The sequence below is a fragment of the Sinohyriopsis cumingii genome, chromosome 7, assembly GCF_028554795.1.
Source record: "Sinohyriopsis cumingii isolate HCF-2022 chromosome 7, ASM2855479v2, whole genome shotgun sequence".
Classification (NCBI taxonomy): Eukaryota; Metazoa; Mollusca; class Bivalvia; order Unionida; family Unionidae; genus Sinohyriopsis; species Sinohyriopsis cumingii.
In genome coordinates, this window is record NC_142967.1 from 29,159,785 (window position 1) to 29,185,791 (window position 26,007).

Genomic DNA, 26,007 nt, shown 5'->3' on the forward strand with positions numbered 1-26,007 from the left:
CAGCAATCCAATATGTTTAATTAATTTGATAACTCTGGGACTCCAGCCCCAACTATAAGTTGTCTGTTGTAACAGACTGTGCAGGTAGAATTATTCTGTATGGATTGCGCCACCTTAATCCATCAAATAAATAAGCAGACTCTTCTTCTGGTGCTGTGTTGTTGTTGTAAATCACTGATCAAAGTCAGCAGAGATATCAAACCACATTTGCAAGAAAAGAATAGATCAGCTTCTGACAGACTTTCATCACTTGAAACACATTTTGCAGTCTGTTGGTACATGATGACAGACATTTCGTTTTGTTTCCATTACAGAGACAAATTTTACCAGTAAAAGCCAGCATATACGGGTTTAACCCAATCTCTCAGTAAGCACTAATTATAGTAACCATTGAAATAAATGAGATCAGTGTGACAGGATGAAACGGGATTGGATTTGGATTTAGCAAATATACTTAACTCAAGTATATCTTGCTATTTTAGATTTTAAAATGCTTGTCTCTTGGCATCCATGTGATTATTATATTTCTGATCCTAAGTTCCAGTCAAATGCTTAAGGAGTGACCTTGTGCTCCTCCCAACATGCCGAAAGATCCCTCAAGATCCTACATATCCTCTAGACACATTGGTTCAAAACCTTTGGCCCTTTACACTGAGTTAACCAGTATCATCCCTGGAACTAACGTCAGCACTGACTGCAGTATAAAGTTACACAGCCTCACTGTGATTGATGACTTACTATAACAGCTAAAAGTACAATAACTGAGCTATGTACTTAATGATTTTGAATGCAGTAATATTGACTTTGAGATCAAAATGTCAAAGGTCAGTGTCATTGTGATGATAGGAAAATAGGCTAATAACTTTTGTTCTAGAGTAAATTTCTTTACCAAACTCTATAAGTGATTTGCACTTAGGTTAATCAAGAGTCTTATAGATTTTGAGGTCAGACAAAGGTCATGGTCATGATATATCTGTATTTTTCCCACTATTTTACAACTGAAGTTATGTCCAGTAATTGATGTACATATCTGTCTCTTTGATGAAAAGCACCTGTATGGCTGGCAGTAGGTCTCACTTGTTTGCACTGAGATGCACACATGTATGTTTGGAATTTAATTTTTGAAGACTTTAGACTGCTTTTGGGAGTTCAGATTCATATGAAGCTTTTAAAATATCCCCGTTTTTTTTTAGTGTGGTTAGTTATCAATCATTTCAGAACGGTTGGCTGAGAATAAGATGAGGACAGTCATTTGGGGTGAGGAGGAGTTTGTAGCCGAGAGAGGCAGACATTGGGACATCAGATTTTTTCCAGTCCTTGAAGATCATAATAGGATGGTGATTATCTCTCTTGAAGCTCTTGGTCAGACCATCTTTCCACTGCTGGATTGGCTTGATTAAATTAAGCTTAGAACTTTTATCTTGTGGAAAAAAAACTTAATATTTGAAATTAGAGTTTTGTATTAGAATAAGGATAGAGCGATTTCAAGCACCTGTCGTGAATTTATGCAGGATGAGTGAATTGACAAAAGGTTTGTTTTATTGTAAGACATCAGTGTGAAACCAGTTTTTTTACACGTTAGGCCTCGGATCAATTTATATTTTAATTCTTATTTGGGTAAAGTGGAGATATTATTTTACGCGACATTTGTCTTTATAACCAACCATCAAATTATCCCCCCACTCCCAAACTACACAGAAGGTGTTTATTTCCAAAAAATTTCTTACTTGAAATTTTGTGAAAGAAAAATTGCATTACTATTTCAGGCTCTGAAGACAGTTAATTGGTAAATGTCAAAATGTAATGAAATTCTAGTTTAATAGCCCTTTTTACACACAGCAATGAATTTCACTCTTAATGTGTAGGGACAGTGTGTGACATTTTTGTATGAAAAATCAGTGAAACTAAAGCATGCTTTACTTGCAGAATATTTGTAAATTCAGAAATCAATTTTGATCTCAAAGAATCTTAAAAGTATTTGTACAGGTTGGACAGGAAAAAGAAACTGCAAAACAAGAAGGAATTCTATTTTATCACTACTGCTTTTTCAGAAACAGGACAGAGTTGTGGTGGTGTTATCTATCTGCAAGTTCGCTGGAGGTGTCTTCACGTCCTGCCCAGAGAGTTACTACATTAATCCGTATAAAAGTGTGTCATCATTCACCTTCACACAATGGAAATCAGTTATGCTGAGCAGCCAGAGAGGTAAGAATATCCTGTTTGGTATAGTTTGGTATGATTATTCTAAATGAGGTTTATCTGACCATTCTATTTATATAACAGTGATAGGACTAATTGATTTGACCATTCCATTTATATAACAGTGATAGGACAAATTTGTCTAACTATTCCATTTATATAACAAAGTGATAGGACTAATTGATTCAACAAAGTGATGGGACTAATTGATTTGACCATTCCATTTATATAACAGTGATAGGACAAATTTATCTGACTATTCCATTTATATAACAAAGTGATGGGACTAATTGATTTGACCATTCCATTTATATAACAGTGATAGGACAATGTTTTTGGACTATTCCATTTATATAACAAAGTGATAGGACTAATTGATTTGACCATTCCATTTATATAACAGTGATAGGACAGTGTTTTTGGACTATTCCATTTATATAACAAAGTGATAGGACTAATTGATTTGACCATTCCATTTATATAACAGTGATAGGACAATGTTTTTGGACTATTCCATTTATATAACAGAGTGATAGGACTAATTGATTTGACCATTCCATTTATATAACAGTGATAGGACAAATTTGTCTGACTACTCCATTTATATAACAGTGATAGGACAAATTTATCTGACTATTCATTTTATATAACAGTGATAGGACTAATTGATTTGACCATTCCATTTATATACCAGTGATAGGACAAATTTATCTGACTATTCCATTTATAAAACAGTGATAGGACAAATTTATCTGACTATTCCATTTATATAACAATCATAGGACAAATTTATCTGACTATTTCATTTATATAACAAAGTGATATGACTAATTGATTTGACCATTCTATTTATGATACTTTGATAGGACTTACTTATCTGACCATTCCATTTATATACAGGGTTCCCACGCTATCGGGAAAAAGTCGGGAGAAATGATTTTTTATTCCCCGACCGTGAAAAGTCATTGAATTTTGCAAATACTGACGAAAGTCTGGAAAAACCCGGGATTTTTACCCCACAACTTGACATCCGAAACAATTACGCAATTGAGTCATAACTGAACTCATCATGAGTTAAATTTATAGATTTCTAACGAGAATATTAGGAGGTTGTAGTATGCATCATTTGGGTGCTTGCCATAAATATATTTGTTGAGACAATACAAATGCTCAGTGGATTAGATTCGTCTGGTAAACTTTTTGTTTCACAGACAGTTTGATATTCATATCTCATTTTGCATGGAAGTTATGAAAACCAGTCTAGAATCACAAGAGGCCAACATGATGGCCTTAAAGCATAACTGCTTTGCAGATGGGCTAGCAAATGTAAACGTTGTTAAATCGAGTTATACCTGTATGAAATCAATATGAAAATTATTTATTTTTCAGAAATTGCGAGCATTAAAATTGTTATGCCTTTAATCTGCTGAAAGACGATAAAACTAATGCGTTGATGAAATTTGAGCTGGTACTAGCAATTTTGATTGCTAATTGCACGAGCACACAGAATCTCACAATCATCATATTCAAATATTGTAGAAAAAATTAAATGAAAGTCGTTTACTGGTTGTAATAAAACTACAAAAATGAAAGAGCACAAAATTCTCTATTTATTCTGAGACCAACTTCCAGAGTTTTGTTGTATCACATGACTACCAAGTTGACATGTGCTCTCTCATGCAGGGAGCATATGAAGCAGGGAACCATACTAATCTGCTTGATGAATCAGACTGGCCAAGTTTCTCGTAGTTGTTCTCGAAATAAATATGTTGAGAATTATATGTTCTTTCTGGTTTTTACAAAAGGTATCAGACTTTCATTTAATATAATTGAAATTTTGTACAACAACATTAAGGAGCTTGTTGTTGATATCATGTGACTATTGGACTTCCGATGTTGTTGTGTGAGAGTTGTGAAGTCATGTAACTATTAATGAAAATGGCGAGTACCAGGTCAGGTTTCATCTATGCCGAGTTTCGTCTAGCCTGTCTGCGGATTAAAGACATAATGATTATAATACTTGCCATTTTTGAGAAAATAAATAATTTTCCTCTCGATTTCATGCAGCTATAAGTCGATATAGCATAGTTTAAATTTGCTAGGCCCGCTGGTAAACTATCTTACGGTGGCGGCAGATTCCAAATTTTTTATATGTAATTGCTCTGAACCCACACTCTATCTTAAATGTCCAAATGTGAAAAATGGGGTTGGAGCTGAACTTTGGTGTGAAACTATTACACAGTGACATGTAGCTTGAAGCATTGGTTTCAGATCTTAAATAGAACGCAGGAGAAATGGGAAATTGTCGTCCCTTTTATTGTATATGAAGAAACGATAAGAACCCATGTATCAGTACAGGTTTTGGGACTGATTTATTGAACTACAAGAAGACAATTTGATTTTTCAGAAAATTCAGTCCTTGTTTATACAACAATATATAATTTTGAAGGTCTTTTGTCAAAATTTAAATCAATCCTTTTGTAAATGTCTTTAAATGATGGAATTTTTTAACCAATTGTCTTAAGGAGTTTATGTTGGTTGAAAATTCTTGATTGAAATTTTATTGGCACACGTAATTTCAGGGTTAAACTTTTTTCGTTACGTGATAAAATTCTAATACTTTGCATTTATTGGTTTTTGTTTTCATACTGTGATAGGATATGTTTACTTTTTATAACATACACATATAATGCTCTAGAATTCTTTAGAATTAAGGTTTTAAAGGAAACAAAATAATTTATGCTCATTATGTTGTTTCCATGTAGCAACATAATGAAGGTCAGCAAAGTAAAGTTAGAATTTGTATTCTGTACATTGAAATGGCTTTAAATGCCAATTTATAGGAATATACCGGTAGTCAGATTTGTTTCGTGTGACTCATTTTGTGGTTTTGTACATGATCATCTTTTCCGACATATATTTTGGAGTCTTGAAAGAGAAAAATCTTCAGATTTGGAAAAGGCATGTTTTAGAATCCAAAATGTTCTTTAATTCCATTCAGTAATGGTCATATGTTAACCTTGAAAAAATTAATTTCATCCTGGAAAAGACCTGGAAATTTATATTTAGAAAAGCGTGGGAACCATATATGTAACAGTGATATGACTAATTTATCTGACTATTCAATTCTAGTAAGAAAGTGATAGGACTAATTGATTTGACCATTCCATTTATATGATACTTTGATAGGACTAATTTATCTGACCATTCATTTTATATAACACGGTGATAGGACTAATGGATTACTGTTAGTTTTGAAGAGGATAATGTGGTAAAACTTACACAACTTGTGACAGAATGCAGCAGGATAAAATGTTTTGTGTGAGTTTTGTTTCTGTTTGTTGTAGTTTTTTAAATGCAGGTTGTACACTTAGACTGTCAAGGGTATTTAAGTGATTTGTGTTTGTATCATGAAGCATAATTGTGTTTTGCATAATTCACAAGTGTCTAGGTAGCCTAGTAGAATGTAAGAATGATAAGTGATTGATGGAGAGATGGAAAAAAGGGGTGTATATATGCACCTGATGATCAGTTTTGAAAGGGTGAAGAACATGAAATATTTATTTTTACATTATTCATGTTAAATAGAATTTTATTTTCCATGTAAGTAGTTTGATTGGGACTTTTATGATTATCCAGACTGAATTGGTACTATCTGTGTCATAACCAAATGGTACGAAATTATCCAGACTGAATTGGTACTATCTGTGTCATAACCAAACGGAGACATAGGTGTTTTTGTTTAACTCAGAATGGTTGCTTCAGATAAACATGTAGATTCTTTCATTGATCCTTTGTCTAACGATATAATATTAAGAAGATTTATCTTTTCTGGCCAACAGATATACCAGGGTTGCACAGCAGATTTGTGAAGGTGCCAATGCAGCTTCCAAACCCCCCTCTTATTTTTACACTGCCCCATACAGTAAATACCATTAAGGAGAAATTACTTGCAGGTAAGAGTAGCATTCTTTTTATCAGGGATGTTGTGTATGAGAAAATCTAAAATATTTACTTCGGTAATTAATAACTCATTCGGCCCCAGAGGTTTTTGTCATTTTTGCCTGAAATGTGCATAGGAAAGACATTTGGGGGGGCTATTTCTGAATACATCATAATACATTGGCTTTCAACAGATTTTCCATGAGACTAATTCCTAGTTGTATTAGAAACATCATTTTCCATTGGCTATTTTGCTTGCGCATGAGCAAAAGGGTAAAAGTTTTTTTTTTGCTTAATGGACCCATCATTTTCGTATGGAGACCACAGTTTATTCCAAATGCTCACCTTATCCATGGTTTTGCAAAGGTTCACCTGTCTGTGTGCAGTTAAGACCAGTATGCCTTAGATCTGAGGCCAAAAGGTCTATAATCCGGACACAAAATCGCATTCCGATCTCAAGCGAATTTTGGGTGAAAAAAAACCGGGTCCAAAAAATGAGGTTTTTCTCTCTGTATTTTGTAGTGCAACTAGAACTTCCAGATTATTTGATATCATTTTAGAGTTATATCTGTCTGTTTTTTTAATACCACCCACGTTGGTGTATCTTAAATGACCTTGATGCTGCAGAGCTTGGAAGTAGGGTACAGCCTCATCACGCCTACAGACGGGATCGGGGCCGAATCGGTTAATAACTTTGAATATTTTGGAGTATAGTCTTATTGTGCAGATTTGGCCAAGATTGTGTATTTATTTCTTCAGATATGTTACCTTATATAAAGTACATCTGCTACTTAGTGATCAAACCCTCCCAAACTCGGACATGATTTTTCTCTGTTTTAAAGCGGAATTCTGCTTTTCTCCTGACTTGATTCAGATTTTTCTTGATATAGTCCATTTTTTATATCATCTCCGATCTGGTTTTTTAAAAACGGTCTGCCCACTCCCATTCCGCAATGACCCTTGTAAATAATTTGTTCCATACATTAGTTAGCACACAACTCTTGTAATAGTATTCTGATTGGTCAAAGGTTTAAATTCATCTAATGAACCTTCGTATATTGGAAACTAATGGCAATGGAAAGAAGAAGCATGCTTGCAAAACATGGCATCCTGAGTTGTTGAGAGAGACCATGACACAAAAAGTTTAGATAAAGGTTTAAAAAAATGAATGGAAATGGGAATGGCAAGAGAGAAAAGTTGACAGAAATTTAGTTGGTCAGTTTATAAGAAAAGTGAATGCTGTACAGTAATCATGGTTGGAAGAGTTTGGAACAGTACCTACAAAAGAAGCTGCATATACGAGGAAAATTGAAGCTCAGAAGGCATCTGGAAAAAGTGCAGTTAATTATTATAAGAAGAAAGATTTCCTGCATGAGAGAACAGATGTAGCCTTCTGTCAGAATATGCACACTGCATGTCACCAAACACTAGTATGAAAGGAAAAAGGCTCTCATTGAGAAGGAAAAGAAATGATTGCACATTGAGCCAAAAAAGTCAGTGGTGACAAAAAGGAAGGCTAAAGAAATCTTTGCCAAATCCGCAAAAAGAGCTCAACTAGCATATCAACAGGTTGTGTCCATGGAGAAAAAGACAAGTGAATGTATGAGATTATTTGTATATAGTTGATGTACTTGGGTGTTTATTTTACAGATTTGTTATGTGAAAGAGAGAAGTATAATATATTTGCTGCAAAAATTGAGAAATTATTGTGACTTAATTACGATGTGAACACTGACATGCACATGAAATAACTTCAGCATCAGTAGTATTGGAGAACAAATTCATGTGACTATAAATATTGTGAAGTTAGTTTTTCAGATGATTATTTTGGTTTATTTTATGATCATAATTAAGTTGCAGAAGGAGCAGTTTTTTATGAGTGTAATATGTATTTTTAGCATGGGGCCCCAGGATCGGGAGCACTGCCCTTCGAGACCCCATTGAGGGAAGACCCCCAAATCCCCCTAAAAAATTTCAACTTTTTTTATGGAAAGACCAAAATCATGTCTGCAAACTATCAAAGATGTTTTCCACATCTTCTAGTCTTGTTTTAGCAACATTATTGCTAAAAGACACCTTGACAAATTGAAGTATACTTCATCTATATTTTCAGTCTGTTTTTCTCACTGCCTTTATCATTGATGAATATTTCAATCATTATTGGACAAACTTCATTAAGCATTAAGCATGTCAGTATCATTTTAATTGGCTGCCCTAATGTTCATACTGCTTGCCTTTAACTTAGTACTTAATTTTGTTTTTGAATTCTCTCATGAAATTACTGTCATTAGATACTGTAGTTGTTTTTATTATTTCAGTTGGCATTTATTTGTTTTCAATAGCACCCACTTCATGGTAAATTCAGCAGAATAATCTTTCAAGTTCACCTTATATCTGCAGTTGTTTTGTTGTCTTTATTTAGAGGTGTCAAGAAAATTTGCAGAATTAAGTGCATGGAGTGCAATCAGTTCAAGTTGGTGAAGACAATCAGTCTGCATGTATAAATTGTATTGTGTGCAGTTTAGGTCATACAAACAATGGATGCTCATGCTGGTTGGAAGATGTATGGGCATTTGTCTCAGCCAAACAGCCAACTCCACTTAATGAGAGAGCTAAAAAGTCTACAGTCAAGCTATAGATTCTGTAAGTATTGCTGCCACTAATGCCTCATTCAACCACTTCCAAATTCCGAAAGCAGAGAAGTTTGACTTTGTGGATGAAGATTCAGCAGTCGGAGCCCTCACTCACTGCAGACACAGCCATCTCTGCCAGCACCCTTGTTGCCGCCAAAATACTGGTGTTCATGGCTTTACCTTTGGGGCCAGTACTATCTTGGTATGGTGGAGGTGGAAGGAAAACTGTGAACAATGCTGGGGATATCAGGAAAACATGCACACATAGACATATAAGTACTGTCAGTGGTGAGCTTTCCTAAGATGGATTTTGGTACCAGGTAACAACCAGTTAGAGACCACGCCAGTTTCAACTCAGCTTTGAATTATGCCTTTGATTTCTATTACCAGGTATGGTGATCTATTTTCCTGGTATATCCTGCTCCAGCTACAAGAAATAGATAGTATCTGACATCTGGATGCGCCCATTCCATCCTCATCTCTGACTTGGATGGTTTATACAAGTGACACTAGAATTGGCACTGGAAGGTTCATCACCAGTACCAGTTCCATCATGACCCAGTATGTATACTGGTAGTGCCCCATTCTGTGACATTTGGCACCTGTCCTTTACTGTCGATGAAATGCAAAGTGAACAGAAGAAGACAATGATGTTGCAGCCTGGTTAGAACCCTGCCATTTTTCTTTGTCCTTCTCAGCCTGTTTTGGCAGCTTTTTGGTCATATACATGGTTTTTCAAAAATTATAAACCCTTGTGAGATTTTTGCAAAGTAAACACATTGTCCAGCAAAAAAAGAGAAATGGTATGCACCAAAACTGCAGGAAAAATGAACATGGCACATTTCTTTTACCTTGAATCTGATGTGCATGCACCAGCCAGTCATTGAATTGCTCAATGATTGTTTTAAAATAAACACTTTGTCTTTCTTGACTGTACTGGCCACTATACTCCAGCTCTTTATTTTCTCCCATTCTCTTAATTCCATATTTGGCAAGGCTTGGGAGAGTATCTGAAAAGAATTGTGTACTCAGTATATCCCATAACAGTTTTGGGTTGAGAGGTTACGAATATGGTCAGCATTGTAATAGTCTGAACAAAAAGTATAAATTTAAGTCATGGATTGAGGTAACTTTTTTGTATACACAGGCTTCCAGTAAGATGATGTTCATGTTGTGCCATATAACCATTTTTATACAGCTGCAGAATTGCTCAGATCATGAAAGCAATAAAATGATATGATAACTTGAGAGAACAAGCTGGTTAAACCCACCAAAACAAAAAGACAAACAGAAAGTGCAACTTTCAATGAAGAATTGGATTCCACAATGGCATTGCAATAAAAGATAAATATTATCCTAGTCTCAATAAATTGCTTCACAGAGATGGACAACTGTAATATTAAAGGAGCAGAAAATTATAGACAGACTTATCCCATACTGTTCAAGTAATGGTCCGCATCATCAAAGAAGATAATTCTTAAGTAAAGTTATTTGGTGTTTCATGCAGATGACATATAAAGCAGACTACTGTTATGTAAATGATATGTCACTTTATCATGAGGTTGACCCATTATGATCACACCATTGGCTCACTTTTTCAAATAGCACCAACCAGCCTCATTTTGTTAAACTTGGCTGAAACACTGCATACATTGCAGGATCACCCCCCCCCCCCTTCTGTGTTTGCAGATTCACTTGGCTATCAGGCCTGTTCATGAGGCCTCAGTAGATGGTTCTTATATCCAGTGGCAGCTGAAACTTTGTACCTCAGCAGATTGGAGAATTTAATTTGACTTATGGTGAATATCACATTGCCATATCAATTACCAGATGGTATGATCTGCACAGACACCAGCATGGTAGACTGGTGTGCCCGTCTGTTACTCTTCTTGAAGATGTCAGTGGGGTTTAGCCCTTTCAGGAGAGTTCTTCATGTTATGAACCTCCTGGAGATGAAGGCTGTTGTGCATGACTTTCAGTCATCAGTGGAAATGCTGCTGGGAGAAGTCATTCCTTGTATCTTATGTGACTCATCATTTATACCAAAATTCAGAGAGGTCATGGCCACAGACCTGTACATTTTGGTTTGGTATTTTCTACGTTGATGTTATCACAGCAAATCCACATCTATGAGCAGGCTCGTTGCTCTTGTGACACATTGTTATGACAGAATCGGCTAATAGGTACCAAATGGTCCAGTCACCACTCAGTCTTCACTTGAATATGCCACATTGGGGTCAACCTGTTATGGACCTATCTGCAGTGAAGTTGAATGCAAGGCTTCTGACCTTCATCTTTCAAGTGTCAGATCCAATGCCTGGGTGGGTAGTCTGTACTGTTTCTCTGAACTGGAATGGTCTTGGTGCATATGCATTTTCACCAACCCCTCTGATATCCAAGTTTGCAAGAAGCAAGGGAACAGTGTATCATCTGGTCCTTACTTTTCCCTCAAGTGGAAAAAATAAATAGACATGCTTAGCCAAGAAGGCCAACCACATTGAAAGCATATGGATGTTAAATGGAGAGTATTCTTCCAGTAGCCTGAGTGAAAAAATATCTTGCATTTAAAAGACTCATTGCCTCTGGTAGCTAACTTCTTCCTTTGACTCATGAAGCAATAGAAGTTAGTTCTCATCACATTTCTACTTCATGGAAGGGTGGATATAGTCTGGAACAAAGACCAGAAAAATTCCTGCAAACTTTGTTTCTACTAAAAGCATTGGTTTTTTGTCTAAATGGAATCTTCCATGGGTAGTAACATGGCTGAATAAGGCACTTTTAGAACTAACCTTTGTTGAGAACCTTCTTTTAATTCCTTTTGTACATAAACCACTTCCTAGTCTATCAAGGAGCAAGCAGGCAGGGACAGTAAATTGCATGTGTTGATGAATCTGAACTATCTGCATTTTCATTCATGAAAGCCACTGCTTTCATTGTCAAGAACGGGTTTGAACTTATGGGAAATCAGTCCCTTGGCTTTATATCCCTGTTATTTTAAGGCATCTACAAGACCCCATAATATGCTTTGAATTTGTGTCTAAAATAAACTGAGTCATTATTGCTTGTTGTTATCACACAAAGAAGGAAGGGATGAAGTTTCAGCTCTGGCTCTGTCATACTGGGTATGATGGGTTATCCACTTGGGTTTAAAGGAACTAACCCAAGACCAAATGAAGTTTTTGTGCATACTGGCTCAAGAGGTTAGGACAATGAACACTATCATACCATTTGAGTACATTATTCCTTTACTGGCATTATCCAACTCATGTGGCATCAATCCTGCTATCAGAAAAGACACTGTAGCTTCCACCTTGTTGGGCATATGACTTTTTAGTACTTTTGTTACTTAAAATAGCCAATGTGGAAAACATCTCATTTAGCTTAGTTTTATCAAAGAAACATGTTTTTACTTGACAGTTATTTTTGTGTTGCATTAAGGAATTTGATTTCGGAATGATTAGGTATTAACATATTTTGGTGTGTCTGATGTGCATGTATTTTAGCTAATTTTTTTTTTTTGGGAGAGGTTGTGTATTTTTTTGAGAAGAACAAAACAAATAAAAGGATTTTTTTTTTAAGGATTGGGACACTAAAGCTGCCTACACATCACTTTCACTCCTTCTGAAATATTAAATCTGTCACATTGCAACTATATTGTTTTCTAGATGTATTAAATAATGCTTACAAGCCTTGATAGTTTTGTTCTTCGATTGCTTTATAAACTCATTTCATTTTACATCACAGTGTAGCATTTTTTTCAGTGTCTTGACTGGAATTACATGTGACTGGTAGCTTGTTCTACTCTGTCACAGTGTAGCATTTTGTTCAGTGTCTTGACTGGAAGTACATGTGACTGGTAGCTTGTTCTACTCTGTCACACTTCCATTACAGCAGTGCAGAGTACTGCATTGCAGTAGAACAAATATGATTAACTGTACCAACCTGTTGATGTAATACAATTTTTCTTCATTTATTAATTTCTTTATTCATGGCTAAATTGAAATATACTATTTAGAATTAAAACAGGATTGACTTGAGGGGGACATCTTTTTCATTACAGTACTGTGGTTACTGTTACTATAATTTTGACATATATGATGAAACAAAATGATAAGTTAATGTATGAAGTAGGCAAATACTTTTTTCTTGGAAAAAAACCTTGGTTCTTAGTTTTATTTTTCATATCAAAGAATGGCTTTTCAGGGTGACAGTTAAACTCAGTATGCTTTAAAAAAGAAGTCTTCATATCATTGATAGAGACTTTAATTTATTTCCACCAGGAAATTCACAAACATGTGATCCTCAGCCTCGTCATGTTTTGGAGAAGTTGGTTCCCTCCAACTACAAAGAGCTCATCAAAGAAACACTACAGGTCTGCAAGGGAGGTAAATGTGTGATACTTGCTGCTGAATGCTGGGGTCTGAAAATACCTCACTCACGGCCAGATGAAGTTTTGTGTGATGTGTTGATTGTAAGTGAGGATCAGGATAACCACCTTGTTACCTTTGCTACATGCCAGAAACCACATGTACTTAAACACTCTCAGGAGGTGGCTGTCGAGTTAAAAAGAAAACTGGTACTCCAGGGAGGTTGCAGTGAAAAATTTGGTATTATTAGCCATGTGGAAGATATCAACAGACTATGCACTAGCCCCCAAGATTTCTCTGCATGGAAAAACAGTATTCTCTTATCAGTTCTCTATCCATCTCATTTTAGAATTAATTCGAGTAAATTTGACAAAATATTAGATGCAGTTGTTGTCATGATGGCATCATACCCAGCCTCAGATTTAGTGTCAGATGAAACAATAAATAATACAATGCCATGTGAAAACTTTCAATTCTTATTAACATGTGATCAGTTTGAGTTGCTTTGGACACAACAGTTCACAAAGGAATTGTGGGTCCATGGACCACCTGGTTCAGGGAAAACCATGGCAGCGATACAGCTGATTCAAGAGTTAAGGCGGAGAGGTTGTCGACCAGAGGAGATTCTCTACTTAGCAGAGAATCATAGACTGTGTTCACTTGTCAGGTAATTTTGTTTCTTTCACTGACTTCCACATACTTATTTATAATTAGACAGCACTTTTTTGCGCATATCTGGGTAATCAGGATTGATTAGGCTCTTTTAGTTATTCAAGGCATGTACTAGAAATATTTGCGATATAAAGTAAACACCAGATACTTGTCTTATTTGCATATCATTGAATCCTTGGCATCTTCATTTGCTCACTTGTACAAAGTACAGGAGAGTTTATGCTTTGACCCTATGTCATCAGCATCAGCTTCAGACAGCGTAGACAGCATGTTAAAGTTTTTATTTTGGCATTGATTATGACATGTATGAGGGAACTGTGCCTTTAGATTTCAATGGTTTGTGTTCATTATCTTGTGTCTGACCTTATTCAAGACGGATTTTTTCAGGTTTTGGGGATAAGTTTGAGGTTCAAGTTGGCTTTTAAGGTTTGCTCTATGCAGAATAAAGTTTGTATTTATGTTTTTCTTATTGATTGTGGAAAGGTTCTGTGCATTTGTATTTCAGTTCAGTATGTTAAGTAGCATGTACCTGACCATATTCAATATGTTTTTTAACCCAATCTTACTGAATTTTGTTTCTACTGGTCATGTGATGGCCTGTTATATGTCTGTAAATTCAAATTCATTATCACTACTACATCTGAACCTCTGGGAGGAATGCCATGAAATACATATAGACACAATCATACCAAGGTCTTGTTGGCCTTAAATGAAAATGGTGTCCCTTGAACATCCAATATGATTACCACAGTGACCATCTTGAAAACCATTTTGTCATAACTTCTGAATGGATTTTGGTATCAGCATTGGGTTTTCACAGAATGACTTGTTATGATCCCAAGTTAGTCCTAGATAATATTGTTAACTTGGATATTCAATAAAATGGACATCATGTCAGTCTTGAAAATTGGGTAATTCTTACTAGTCCTGATTGGATGGGCATTTTAATATGGGATTTTCACTGAAAGACTTCATGTGATGACCAGTAGGTCCTGATAGACTTTTTGTGATGACCATTAGGCCCTGAAAGACTTCTTGTGATGACCATTAGGCCCTGAAAGACTTCTTGTGATGACCAGTAGGCCCTGAAAGACTTAATGTGATGACCAGTAGGTCCTGAAAGACTAAATGTGATGACCAGTAGGTCCTGAAAGACTAAATGTGATAACCAGTAGGTCCTAAATGAAAATTGTGCAAATCTGGCCATGGTGGCCATCTTAAAAATCTTGTTATTTCCACTCCTTAATGACACAGAAAGACTTACCTATGATGTCTAATTGGTACCAAATGAAAATTGTGCTGATGTAACCTAAAATGTGAAAAATCTGCTGCTGCTTTTCTGGAATGGATTTGCATATCCACATATTTTATTTTTCCTAAATATAAAAAAATATTCTTTCTTGTTCCTTTTTAAAAATGATCCTGATCCAACCTCCAAATTGTCTGCCTTTGATGCCATACTGAAAGTCTTTATATGGCTACTTCTTCTGAATGGCTGGTAATATCAACATGGGGTTTGTGTATAACTTTTTCTAAATAAAAATAGTGCTCATTTGACCTTCATCCTGGTCCAATGGTGGTCATTTAAAAGAACCTTGTTATTGCTACTTATTTTTCACAAATGGTGACATGGACATGGGATTTGTATTCATACTCTTCTTGCAACATGTAACTGATTTGGAACGAAAATGGTGTGTGTCTGCCCACCAGTATATCCACACTTTTGTTAAAGAGTTTGAAAACTGGACCTAATTGACCATTGAGTAAATTAGATGGTCATTGATTACATTTTTGTACTTCATTCAACTTCTAAAGACAGTGACTTGAACTTCTACAAATAAAGTTTGATGAAATTGTGTTTTTAATTTCTTTCCAGTAGATCAGTTGATAGTTTACTCCAACATTGATTTTAAGGTCAAAGGTCTTAACCCTGGCTTTAGTTTTACTGACTTGTGAGAACGAAAACACAAACAAGTATGAATGGATTGTATCAAACCTAGTCTGTGTATATATCTGAAGAAAACCTTGAATGATGCCAGTTCAATAACTTTTTTTTCTTCCATTTTTGTGGTGTGGGTACATCTTGACATTGTCTGAGACAATTAGGTTTTGTCATCTTCTGTCCATGCTATCAGGTTCAGTTTAAGAGACAAATTCTATGACAAAGAATTCTTTATGGCACTCTACAGTTGTTTTGTGAACATGTTATCTTAAACATGTAGGAAATTATTTGAGTTTCTCAATAATATCAGTTATGGTTCAGTAGTCTGCTGTCTTAAAGAATAAAAGGACATAAGAAATGGATTTGTCTTGGATTCCTATATTAAAATACATTCAGCCAGTGGAGATCAGTTCCTTTGAAGGCTATTTTTGTACAATTAAAGGGGAGAAATTGGAGGTTCCAGTTCATTTTGAAGCTTTTGCTTAACTACATATGTATGAATAGTTAATTAAATTTCAGGTATAATATGCATTTTCTCGACCTTTTTTGGTTAGTTTTTAATGGAAGTTTTACTTATTTTTATTACAGTTTATAATGACAAGTATGAGATTAAAATGTTTTGTTTTTGTTTGTTCAGGTCAGAGTTTTAAAATCGTCTTTGTAGGTTACCTTGAGGTCAACTTTTTGCTTTGCTTTCAGATTACACAAACCATATAGTGGAGTTTCTCAGTAATATACTTTCGGAACACTGCTATTTTAAAGAATAAATCTTCTTCATCATTCATTACTCACTTTCTCAGGCACTATTTAACATGGTCTAGTTGTTTTTGTGGATCCAACTTGGAGAAGACTAAACTGTCATCCCAAAAGCAGGTCATCATATATACCACACTTCTGTTACTCTTTAACCTTGTACATTAGGTCAGTGTGTCATCTAAATTTGTGTGTACAGTCACATGACTTTATGGATCCATAACATTGAGTACAACAACAAAAATAGGTCACTGAGCTACATATCAATGCCATTGAGCTTCATTTATAGGTCGGCTTCTCAGGGTGTCTTGTAGGTTTATGTTCCTTTGTGTGGATAGTATGATTTATATAATTATGGAATCATCCCAAAAGTAGATTGTTGTGACCTGTGTTTCTTGCTTCACTAAAAGTTGTTTATTTGGGATCAGTTTATAGTGCTTTAATTATTCTACATGTATATATGTCTGCTTATTGATCATGGTGAATGGTAAATCACCGGTTAGATAGTTCTTTGTTTATATTATCCACATCATCTGCTTTCTGTTTGCTGAAATTTCAATACAGAGTTTTGTGTGTCTGTAGTAACCTAAATATTGTTCACGTTGCAGGGCATTACACAGGTATAGACAGATGGACAGGATGTATCAACATATTCCAGCAGTTGTTTGATAGTGCAGAGATAATACAGATTATGCCATGATTGAATTTAACAGTTGCATGTGGTGTGAAGCCAGTAAATATGTGTATATGGAAACAATGTCTTTTCACATTAAGATTTTGTTCATTATAGAATTTGCCAAATCACACTTTTGAATGAAAGGTGAAGTTAGAGACTAATATATTTGTATTAACTTAAAGGGAAATTGACAAAATACCCTTCCGTGGGTAAGAGCCATGCCAAAATTTAAAATTCAAAGTACATGTATATGTACTTTTAGCAGATGTATAAAATTAAACATTTAGTATCCTTATTAACTTTGTTTTTGGGTAATTGTTTTTAATCTAGAGTGAGAAATATTTTCAATTTACAGGCATCACAATATTTGTTTGGTAGCTGAGAGGCGTAAATTGATGGATGAATCTAAACAAGAGGAGGTATTTGTATCCAGATATGGACAAGTATGTAATGTGGTGGTGGATGAGGCACAGAACTTCAAAGACAGAGATGGAGATTGGTATTCATTGGCTGGAAAATTAGCCACACAGAATGCAGGATCAGTTTTGAAAATGGGGTATTTCTGGTTATTCATGGACTATTCTCAGAAAGTTCACAAATTTAATGCTGGGCTTCCAACTGTTATTGGGAAGAACAATTTTATGTTGAGTGAGGTAACAAGACACTCTAAGGAGATCTTTGACTTTGCCAGCCATTTCGTGAGAACAAGAAGGGACTCTCTGCATGAAGTTGAGGAACCTGCTCTTAAAATGGTAGATAGTATCCCAAAATTAGGTCATGATTACAGATCAGGAAAAGGGGTGGACATTTTATCATGTAATGAAGCTGAAATCAGAAGTACCATTGGGAAGATTTTACAAGCTCTGCTTCAGAATGGCTTGCATGAAAATGATATTGCAATTTTGGTTGGTAAAAGGAAAGATTTAGAAAGAGTTCAGTCAGTCGTTAATGAGATTGATATAAGTTCTGGCCAAGACTTTGAGCGTAGAAGTTCCAGTTTGTCAGGAGTTGGACCATACCTTTCCATCAGCACAAGCAATCCTAATTTGCCTCTGTCTGAAGTAAAGCAACAAGAAACAAGTGAAATAAAAGAGTGTCAAAGGGGAGTTAACTCTGTATATGTTGACACAGTGAAGAGCTTTAGTGGGCTTGACAAGGCAGCTATTATTGGAATAAATCCAGAGGTCAATGAAGAGAATGCAGACTTTAACAAGTTTATACTCAGTTTGGCTTCACGAGCCAGAGACAATTTAGTCATTGTGACTACCTCTGATGAAGTCAAGAATAAAATAGTTAGACAAGCTACCACCTATTTAACAGACTAATTTGTATTTGTAAAACATGTATGCCCCTGTTGCATGCCTGCTGACCAATAAGTCCAAGTCCAAAATATTAAAAAATTTATAATTCATACTAAATTGTATTTACCACTCTAGATTGGTTTTGGCATAATTGCCCTTGCACGGTTTTAATTTTTTTTAAAATTTCAAAAAGTTATTTAAAAAAGTGCAAAATATTGAGAGCATTATATAATGGTCTTTAAATCAGATCAGGCTATCCTCATATGAAAATAAATATGCCTTTCAAATTTTAATTTGTTAGCCTCAAGAACTTTTTGCTTAAATTTGTGCTAACGAGGTTATTATGTTTTTTCAAAAATGTGTAAATCCCAAACATTTCAAAATGCATTTCAAAAAACCATTTAGCATTTTGTTATGTCCTGAAAACATAATTAGGCCATCTTGATATGCATACAGATATGCTAACCAAATATTTGTCCACATTGAATGGTATTTGTGCAGTGTTACAAACAAGCTCTTTTATAATAAATTATTTTTCAGTACAAATGTAGAAAATGTACAATTATTATGCATCATAGTAAATTTACCAAATTGATAATGCCATTCCTTTTATTTATGGTACTTTCAACTAAAGAATTAGGACATAACTTCTGATAAAGAGCATCCCACACTGTGCTGTTGAACTATGATGTTTTATGTAATTGTGATTTTTGTTAAGCTGGTCAGTGTGCGATTATCCCATTGATCTGGGTAAATTTGACAAATATTTCAGAAGTAATGTGTTTTATATCCATGACTGTTAAAAGGCATTTTTTTCTTTCTGTGATAGGTTTGTGTTTCAGGTATTTTACAAAGTAAATCAAAATATAAAAGCTGAACTTCACCGTCTAGTAGTTTTATGCATGCATTTGTTCTGAACAAAATATTACAAGTAAAGTTCAGTGTTAAAATGCCTTTGTCAGCGACAAATATTTGCATGACAACTCGAGTCTTAAGATGAAGCAAGCTATGGCCTTTGCATGTTAAACCAGATCCCAGTCATTTGGTAAATTATTGTACACATCAAATTCTATCCACATAGCAAGTAACCAAACTTTCCTATCCACATAGCAAGCAACCTAACTATTCTATCCACACAGCAAACAACCTGACTATTCTATCCACACAGCAAGTAACCTAACTGAGCTTAAGATGATGACCGGATAAAAACATTGATGTAATTTTTTGGTGTGGATGGAGACTAGATTGATCAGTGTCAAGTCAAACAGTTAGTAATTGTTGCAGATTTCATGTTTGCATATTCATTAGGTTCTTTATAGTTATTTATTCAAGTTCTTATATTCCATAATTACTTTTTTCATTTTTATTGCTTGATCACTATCCTATTGGTTATTAGTTAAATGTCTTATTAAAGGCCTGTGTAATACATATACCTTTTTTTTCTTGTAAGTGTCATTTTCTGAAATGTTTATTTGTTACATACATGTACTTTACATTTTGTTTTCATTTTATTCCTTTATCATACATATTTTACAAATCTTATATCTTGTCCCATGTTATTTCTAACTTTTAGTGGATTTTTAATTCTCCTAGACAATTTTCCAAATAATTTTTAAAACATTAATATTCTGCAACTTAGGAATATTTCAAATGCCACTTATACTTTGAAGTCATATCTCCATTCAGGTCCAGTTTACAAGTATCATACTTATTTGTATTTTGTGTGCAGTAGGCAAAATTTCACATTTGTTTATGAGATAATAGACCTGATAGTAACGATCGATACATGGTAAAGACCAGAAGTTTCAAGAGAGAACCATTGCTAATGTTCATGCTGGGAAATATGTCAAGAACTTTTTTCTTTTACCAGGGAGTTGGTATGATTGTTGTACCATTTCCCAGTGCAGATGTGCACTGATGGACAATTTCCCAGTGCAGATGTGCACTGATGTACCATTTCCCAGTGCAGATTTGTGCTGTTTAATGGTACTCCTCTGACAGCTGTCAGAGGAGTACCATTAAACAGCACAAAACCTGGATTAATTGCGTATGATAATTGGTTGAAAGTGTGCAGCACATCGTAAGTTATATGCCTACTGTAGCACTGACCCTGGAGCAATCATTCAGTTATAGGGTTTTGACCGGTGCAGAAGATATATTTTCACACCTTTATTATCTTTTACTGTGTGTCTAGAGTGCTTAAACAATTACAAAAAAATAAGGAACCAAAACATTAATTTTTTGAGGGGGTGAGGGGCCTGAAAAATCTTTTTTTATTAAAAAAAAGTCAGACGCCCAGATGGCTTGAAAAAAAATACTTTTGCTCTGATTTTTTAAAGAAAAGATATAATTTAGCACCCTATTAGTTGAAAGAAAAAATAAAAAAACTTTTAAGATAAAAGAAAATTATTACCTGGTTGGAAAGAAAATCACAGGCTCCTCCACCCTGCCCCCAGCCAAAGATTATATATTGTTAGTTCCTAATGACCATACAAGTGTATGGGATAATTATGGGCATGGTAGTGGGTATATGCATGGCCTTTGTGTACGTGTTTTACTGTATTCAATATGTATTTCCCAAATTTTAAAAAAAAAATGACTTAGCATCTTATATTGAACAGCCATTTTAATTTGCAGTTTTATACTGGTTTTCAGAAGCATCACCTTTTTCCTACAGTCAGCTACAGTTTGTGGTCATTTCTTAAAGTAAATCAGCAACCCATTGTTATGATTTTGGACATGGTACTGAAACAGAAATTAAGTTTCTACTCGAATGAAACCTTGCTAAATTCAAGTTCACAAGCTTATATGATAGGTTTCCATTTTATCTGTAGTGGCTTATGTTTGGTAGAATCAATGGTATTTGCATCTTAGATTATGTTCTTAGAACTATAATTACCATTCTGCTAGATACACTGTATAAATACTAATTTGATAAATTTGTTCTTTTTCTTTTTTTGCCCTTAAACTTGTCTGGTCAGATAATGTTGCTCCTACCTTTCATGACCTTTTATTAGATTTCTAAATATAGTTTTCAGGATAAATGCATTCTCAGATGTGATGTGTTAATTGGTCATTGTAGCAACTGTTTGATGGTCTTGTTATATTGAATTTTTATAGTTGTACCCATATTTATGGATGTTCCACTAATATTCTCCACCAATTTAAATTCCCAAGTGTTTGCATTTTTCAATTAGAATATTGAGCACCTGCCATTTTTTTTTATATTGAAAATTATTTGCAGCATTTTTCAAAATGACTTATTTATTTTGTTATGATAGTGAGCATTGTCTTCTTTGGGAGTGGAAAGTTTTGTATTTTAGAAATATGATCAGTGTACCTTAATTTCCTAGCAGATGGCAGGAATACACATCCATTCATTTTATTGCTGTCAGTCATTCATTATATTAAAATGTGTGATATGTACATATGATTGTTGTTATGATCAGTGTCCATTAACTTTGGAGCAGGCAGCAGGGATGCACTTTTATTCTCATTTTATTGTTGGCCAGTCAGTCATTATTTTAATGTGCAATGTGTACATTCAAGTTAATATTCTCAAGTACAGCTGTAAAGTTTGTATATGCATGATTCAGTGACTCAAAAGTCTTAATATGCATGATTCAGGATTCAATGACTCAAAAGTCTTAATTCAAGGATTGCAGGTTCATTACACACTCAGGACAGGTTTGATATGTCCCTTGGATGTGCACCTAGCTATAACTCCCACTTCATTGGTAGCTAATTACAGTGCTGAAAGTTCCTTTAAAACCCAGCCAAGTAACCAACAATACAGCAAAAAATGTTTTCAAAATCAATTTGTGTTGATTATTTTAGAATTGTCTGTACCCTGTCTTCTTGCAGCCTACAAGTGATGTTTGTTGTAACAATATATATATATATATATATATATATGGGCTTTAAAAAACCCAAAACAGTGATACCAGCATTAATAGACAATATTAGTAACCAAGTTTTCCACATTTGTAATTCTTCTCCACAGTTTTTATACATGTGTAAATTTGCATTCAGAAGCTAATTTTCTAAATATCCTCAGTGTTCAGTCAGACTGGTTGAAATGAAACAAAACTCTTTCCAATAGATTTTAATTATAGTTTTAGTTTAAGTGATTTGCAGCCTTCATGACTAATTTAGCAAATAGAATTGGAAGTCCTTCAGGTATCATCCAAACATCGGTTCTTATGCTAAAGCTATACAAATATTCTTAACTCGATAAGAGCATTGGAAGAGTTAGTGAAGAACATTAGTCAATGTTTAGAAGAATTAATATTCCTAAGGAAGATCTGTATCTCATTATGATTTTCAAGATTTAAAATGGTTGGAAGAGTTATAGATGAGCAACAGCTTAATAACCCATTAAATATGATAATGGTATCCAAATCTTGCTTCTTTCACTTAATTCTTGTAACATATTGGCTAATACGTTTCCAGTTCATTGACATTAACATTTTCAAGAGTTACAATGATTGGAAGAGTTATAGATTAGCAACAGCATAATAACTAACCCTTAAATATGATAATGGTATACAAATCTTGCTTCTCTCACTTAATTCTTGTAACATATTGGCTAATCCTAATTCTATTTCAAAAATTCCTACAAGATTATGTAGTTCTCTACTTGATCTCAGGTCACAATTAGCATATATATATATATATATATATATATATATATATATAAAAACCATTATCTAATGGAAAATAAACTTCTGAAATGATCCTGATGTTTACAAAATAAAAACCATAACGTGGATTACACTCAGCACAGGGATGATTTTGTTTACATCCCTTCTGAAAAGAAATAATGCTTGGTTTCTATTATCAAAGGATGATTTTGTTTACATCCCTTCTGAAAAGAAATAATGCTTGGTTTCTATTATCAAAGGGCTATAGGGTAGCTGCATCCCAATTAAACACAAAAGTATTTGAAAGCTCTGGCTGTCTGATCAGATTTTCACATTGCTGATCTAAGTATTTAGAGGTGCAGAGACTGGTGTCTTGCTCAATGGATCATCACTTGTCTTGCTCAATGGATCATCACGTCTTGTGGTCATTAACACACACAAAAAAATATGGGTAAAGCTTCCGTTGAGAATTTGTCTTGTTCTTTCTCACCTTTGTGTCCACACAACAAAAAGTTGAGTTTCAGGCTCTATCTATTGAACAAGGTTGTCTGAGAGGTTAATTGGCAATTATGAGTTGGTACATCTCCTCTCCTAACCAGGTTTCTTGGCCAAAAACCAGCTACCTTTGATAGCTACCACTCCTACAGAGATACCTTTGTCTCGTTCGTATTGGCGCTGGGGATGATGAAGATCAACTTATATACCTGTTTACAATTCTATTTGGCTGCTTCTAAAAGGAACAGAAAGGGTAGGAAACATCTTTTTCTCCCCATAAAGGGTTCTGCTGACAATTTGGTTTCTACTATTTTTAGTTGGATTGTCCACTCGATGAAGAGAGCTTGTCATTCCTTCACCAACAAGGAGTAGGGATCTTTCATTTACGAGGATACAAGTCCATGAGGTCTGAGCCATTGCTACCTCCCACTGCATCAGCTATTCAGTATTCAGTATTGACAGGGTGTGGGACTGGAGGGTAAAACTAATTCTAATTATGTAATAGCTACCAGTGGCTATTGCCAGGTTCCTTCCTCAAATCCCGCTCTCATGCCCACAATTATTCTAGTCCAGAAAGATGAGGAGGACTATGGCACATGCACCAGTGATGGGTCTGTTTTACGTTCTGGATTCTGTCCAGAATTGTATATTGAGGTTCATCAGTGGGGATGGATTTGTATTATATGGGCGAGTATAATACCCTCCCAGAATAACAAAGCTATCCAATACTGACAGGTATTACATCATTAAAATAGTTTACCCCCACCAAGGGTTCATACAGAATTCTGAATGATAAATTCAAAGACTTTTCCCAAACTTTCAAAGACCACAAACATAGATTTCCAATACCCAATATTTGCTAACATTTTGTATACAGATTATGTTAAATGAGAAGATAACGAATGCAAAATGCTACAGTATTGTTTAATGATGAGATTCAAACTATAATTAATCAAAGGAAAGAAACCAGGAAAACTCTACTACATACAAATCAAACAATCTTGGACAGTTTTTAGTGGTTATGGAAAGAAATTAAAATGTTATAGTTTATTTCAATTTTCCAAGACTTTGAAAGACCTCAGGGTAATCTGCACTATTTCCCCAAACTTTCAAGGCCTTGAAAATGCTACCTCATTTTTCCCAAATTGTCAAAGACCGTAAGAACCCTGCCACCCTCCACAAACTACATACATAGAGCTTTTTTTTAAACATGTGACATTTTAAAATTTATAATTACTATTGTTTATATTTTCTTTCATGACCTCATATCTATTTATAAAAGTATTTTAATTTTTTACATATTGAATTTGTATTTTTGCAATTATTGACACATATGCATATTATTAAAAGTATATGAAATGCAATTTGGTTTTTATTTTTTTAATTTAAGTACTATTCACTGGATTTCGTTTGTAAACTGTTTAAGTTTCATCATTCCATATTAAAGTGATGGGACCAGTATCCGAAAATTTCTCAAAAACTTATAACCATTAGCTTTTCATTAGTTTTAAATTTGATTACCTCATTTTTTCCTTTCTAATATAATTATTTTGCTTTACACTCATGTCTCCATCTGACTTGAACCACAGGCTGTCTTCAAATTTTTAGTGTTCCACAAATCTCTACCATATACTGAGGTGTGGATATAAATAAAAATGATTTAAAAAATAATTTTTCTTCCCATGAGAAATCAGTAGGCTTCATTGATATTTACAGTGTAACATAAATTAGCAAACTCATTTATATGGTTTTGTAGTAGTGTATAATCTGAATTTCAATGTATGTGATATAAGGTTTGATTCTGGCACAGGCAAGGATATACATACTAGAGTAGTGAAGGGGGGCACCCTACGGACAATGGGAATTAGCATTAAAAACACCCCTGGGACACTCTACGGACAATGGAAATTTAACATGGCGAAAAATCGTGGGTCACTCTACGGACAAGGGGAATTTAACATGGCGATAAATCGTGGGTCACTCTATGGACAAAGGGAATTTAACATGGCAATAAATCGTGGGTCACTCTACGGACAAAGGGAATTTAACATGGCAATAAATCGTGGGTCACTCTACAGACAAGGAGAATTTAACATGGGATTTTTTTTTTTTAAAAAAGGGGTAGGCAATGGAAAGGCTATCTCTTTTCGAGAAATATGGCTGGCCCTGAAAAGGGCCTTTGGGTTTTCTTCTTCTAATTTCTTCTTTTCCTCCACCAAGTTCTTATCTTATCTCCTACACTCTTCTTCTCTTTCTTTTTTTTCTTCTCCTCCTCTTCTTTCTTTTTCTCTTCCTCTTCTTCTTTCTTCTTCTTTTCATTTTCCTCTTCTTTTTCAATTTTTTCGTTCCATGTTCTTATTCTTATCTTTTCCTCTTCATCCTCC

The 26,007-nt window shown here is 34.6% G+C and overlaps 1 protein-coding gene across 1 annotated transcript; it reads left to right on the top strand.

The window, feature by feature from the left end:
- Positions 1-1,221: 1,221 nt before the first annotated feature.
- Positions 1,222-24,987, top strand: LOC149794945 (schlafen family member 9-like). The gene is made up of 5 exons (XM_089964608.1): positions 1,222-1,337; positions 2,052-2,205; positions 6,042-6,155; positions 13,055-13,808; positions 17,540-24,987. Exons 1-5 carry the CDS (start codon positions 1,239-1,241, stop codon positions 18,507-18,509), a joined length of 2,091 nt encoding a protein of 696 aa, XP_089820734.1. The 5' UTR covers positions 1,222-1,238; the 3' UTR covers positions 18,510-24,987.
- The last annotated feature ends 1,020 nt before the right edge of the window (positions 24,988-26,007 follow it).

Excerpts from the sequence above, each read along its gene's own strand:
- LOC149794945 (XM_089964608.1), top strand. The coding sequence starts at position 1,239 with ATGAGGACAGTCATTTGGGGTGAGGAGGAGTTTGTAGCCGAGAGAGGC. Across the intron at positions 1,338-2,051 it reads TTGAAGATCATAATAGGATG|AAACAGGACAGAGTTGTGGT; the intron begins GTGATTATCTCT and ends CTGCTTTTTCAG. Across the intron at positions 13,809-17,539 it reads AGACTGTGTTCACTTGTCAG|GCATCACAATATTTGTTTGG; the intron begins GTAATTTTGTTT and ends TTCAATTTACAG.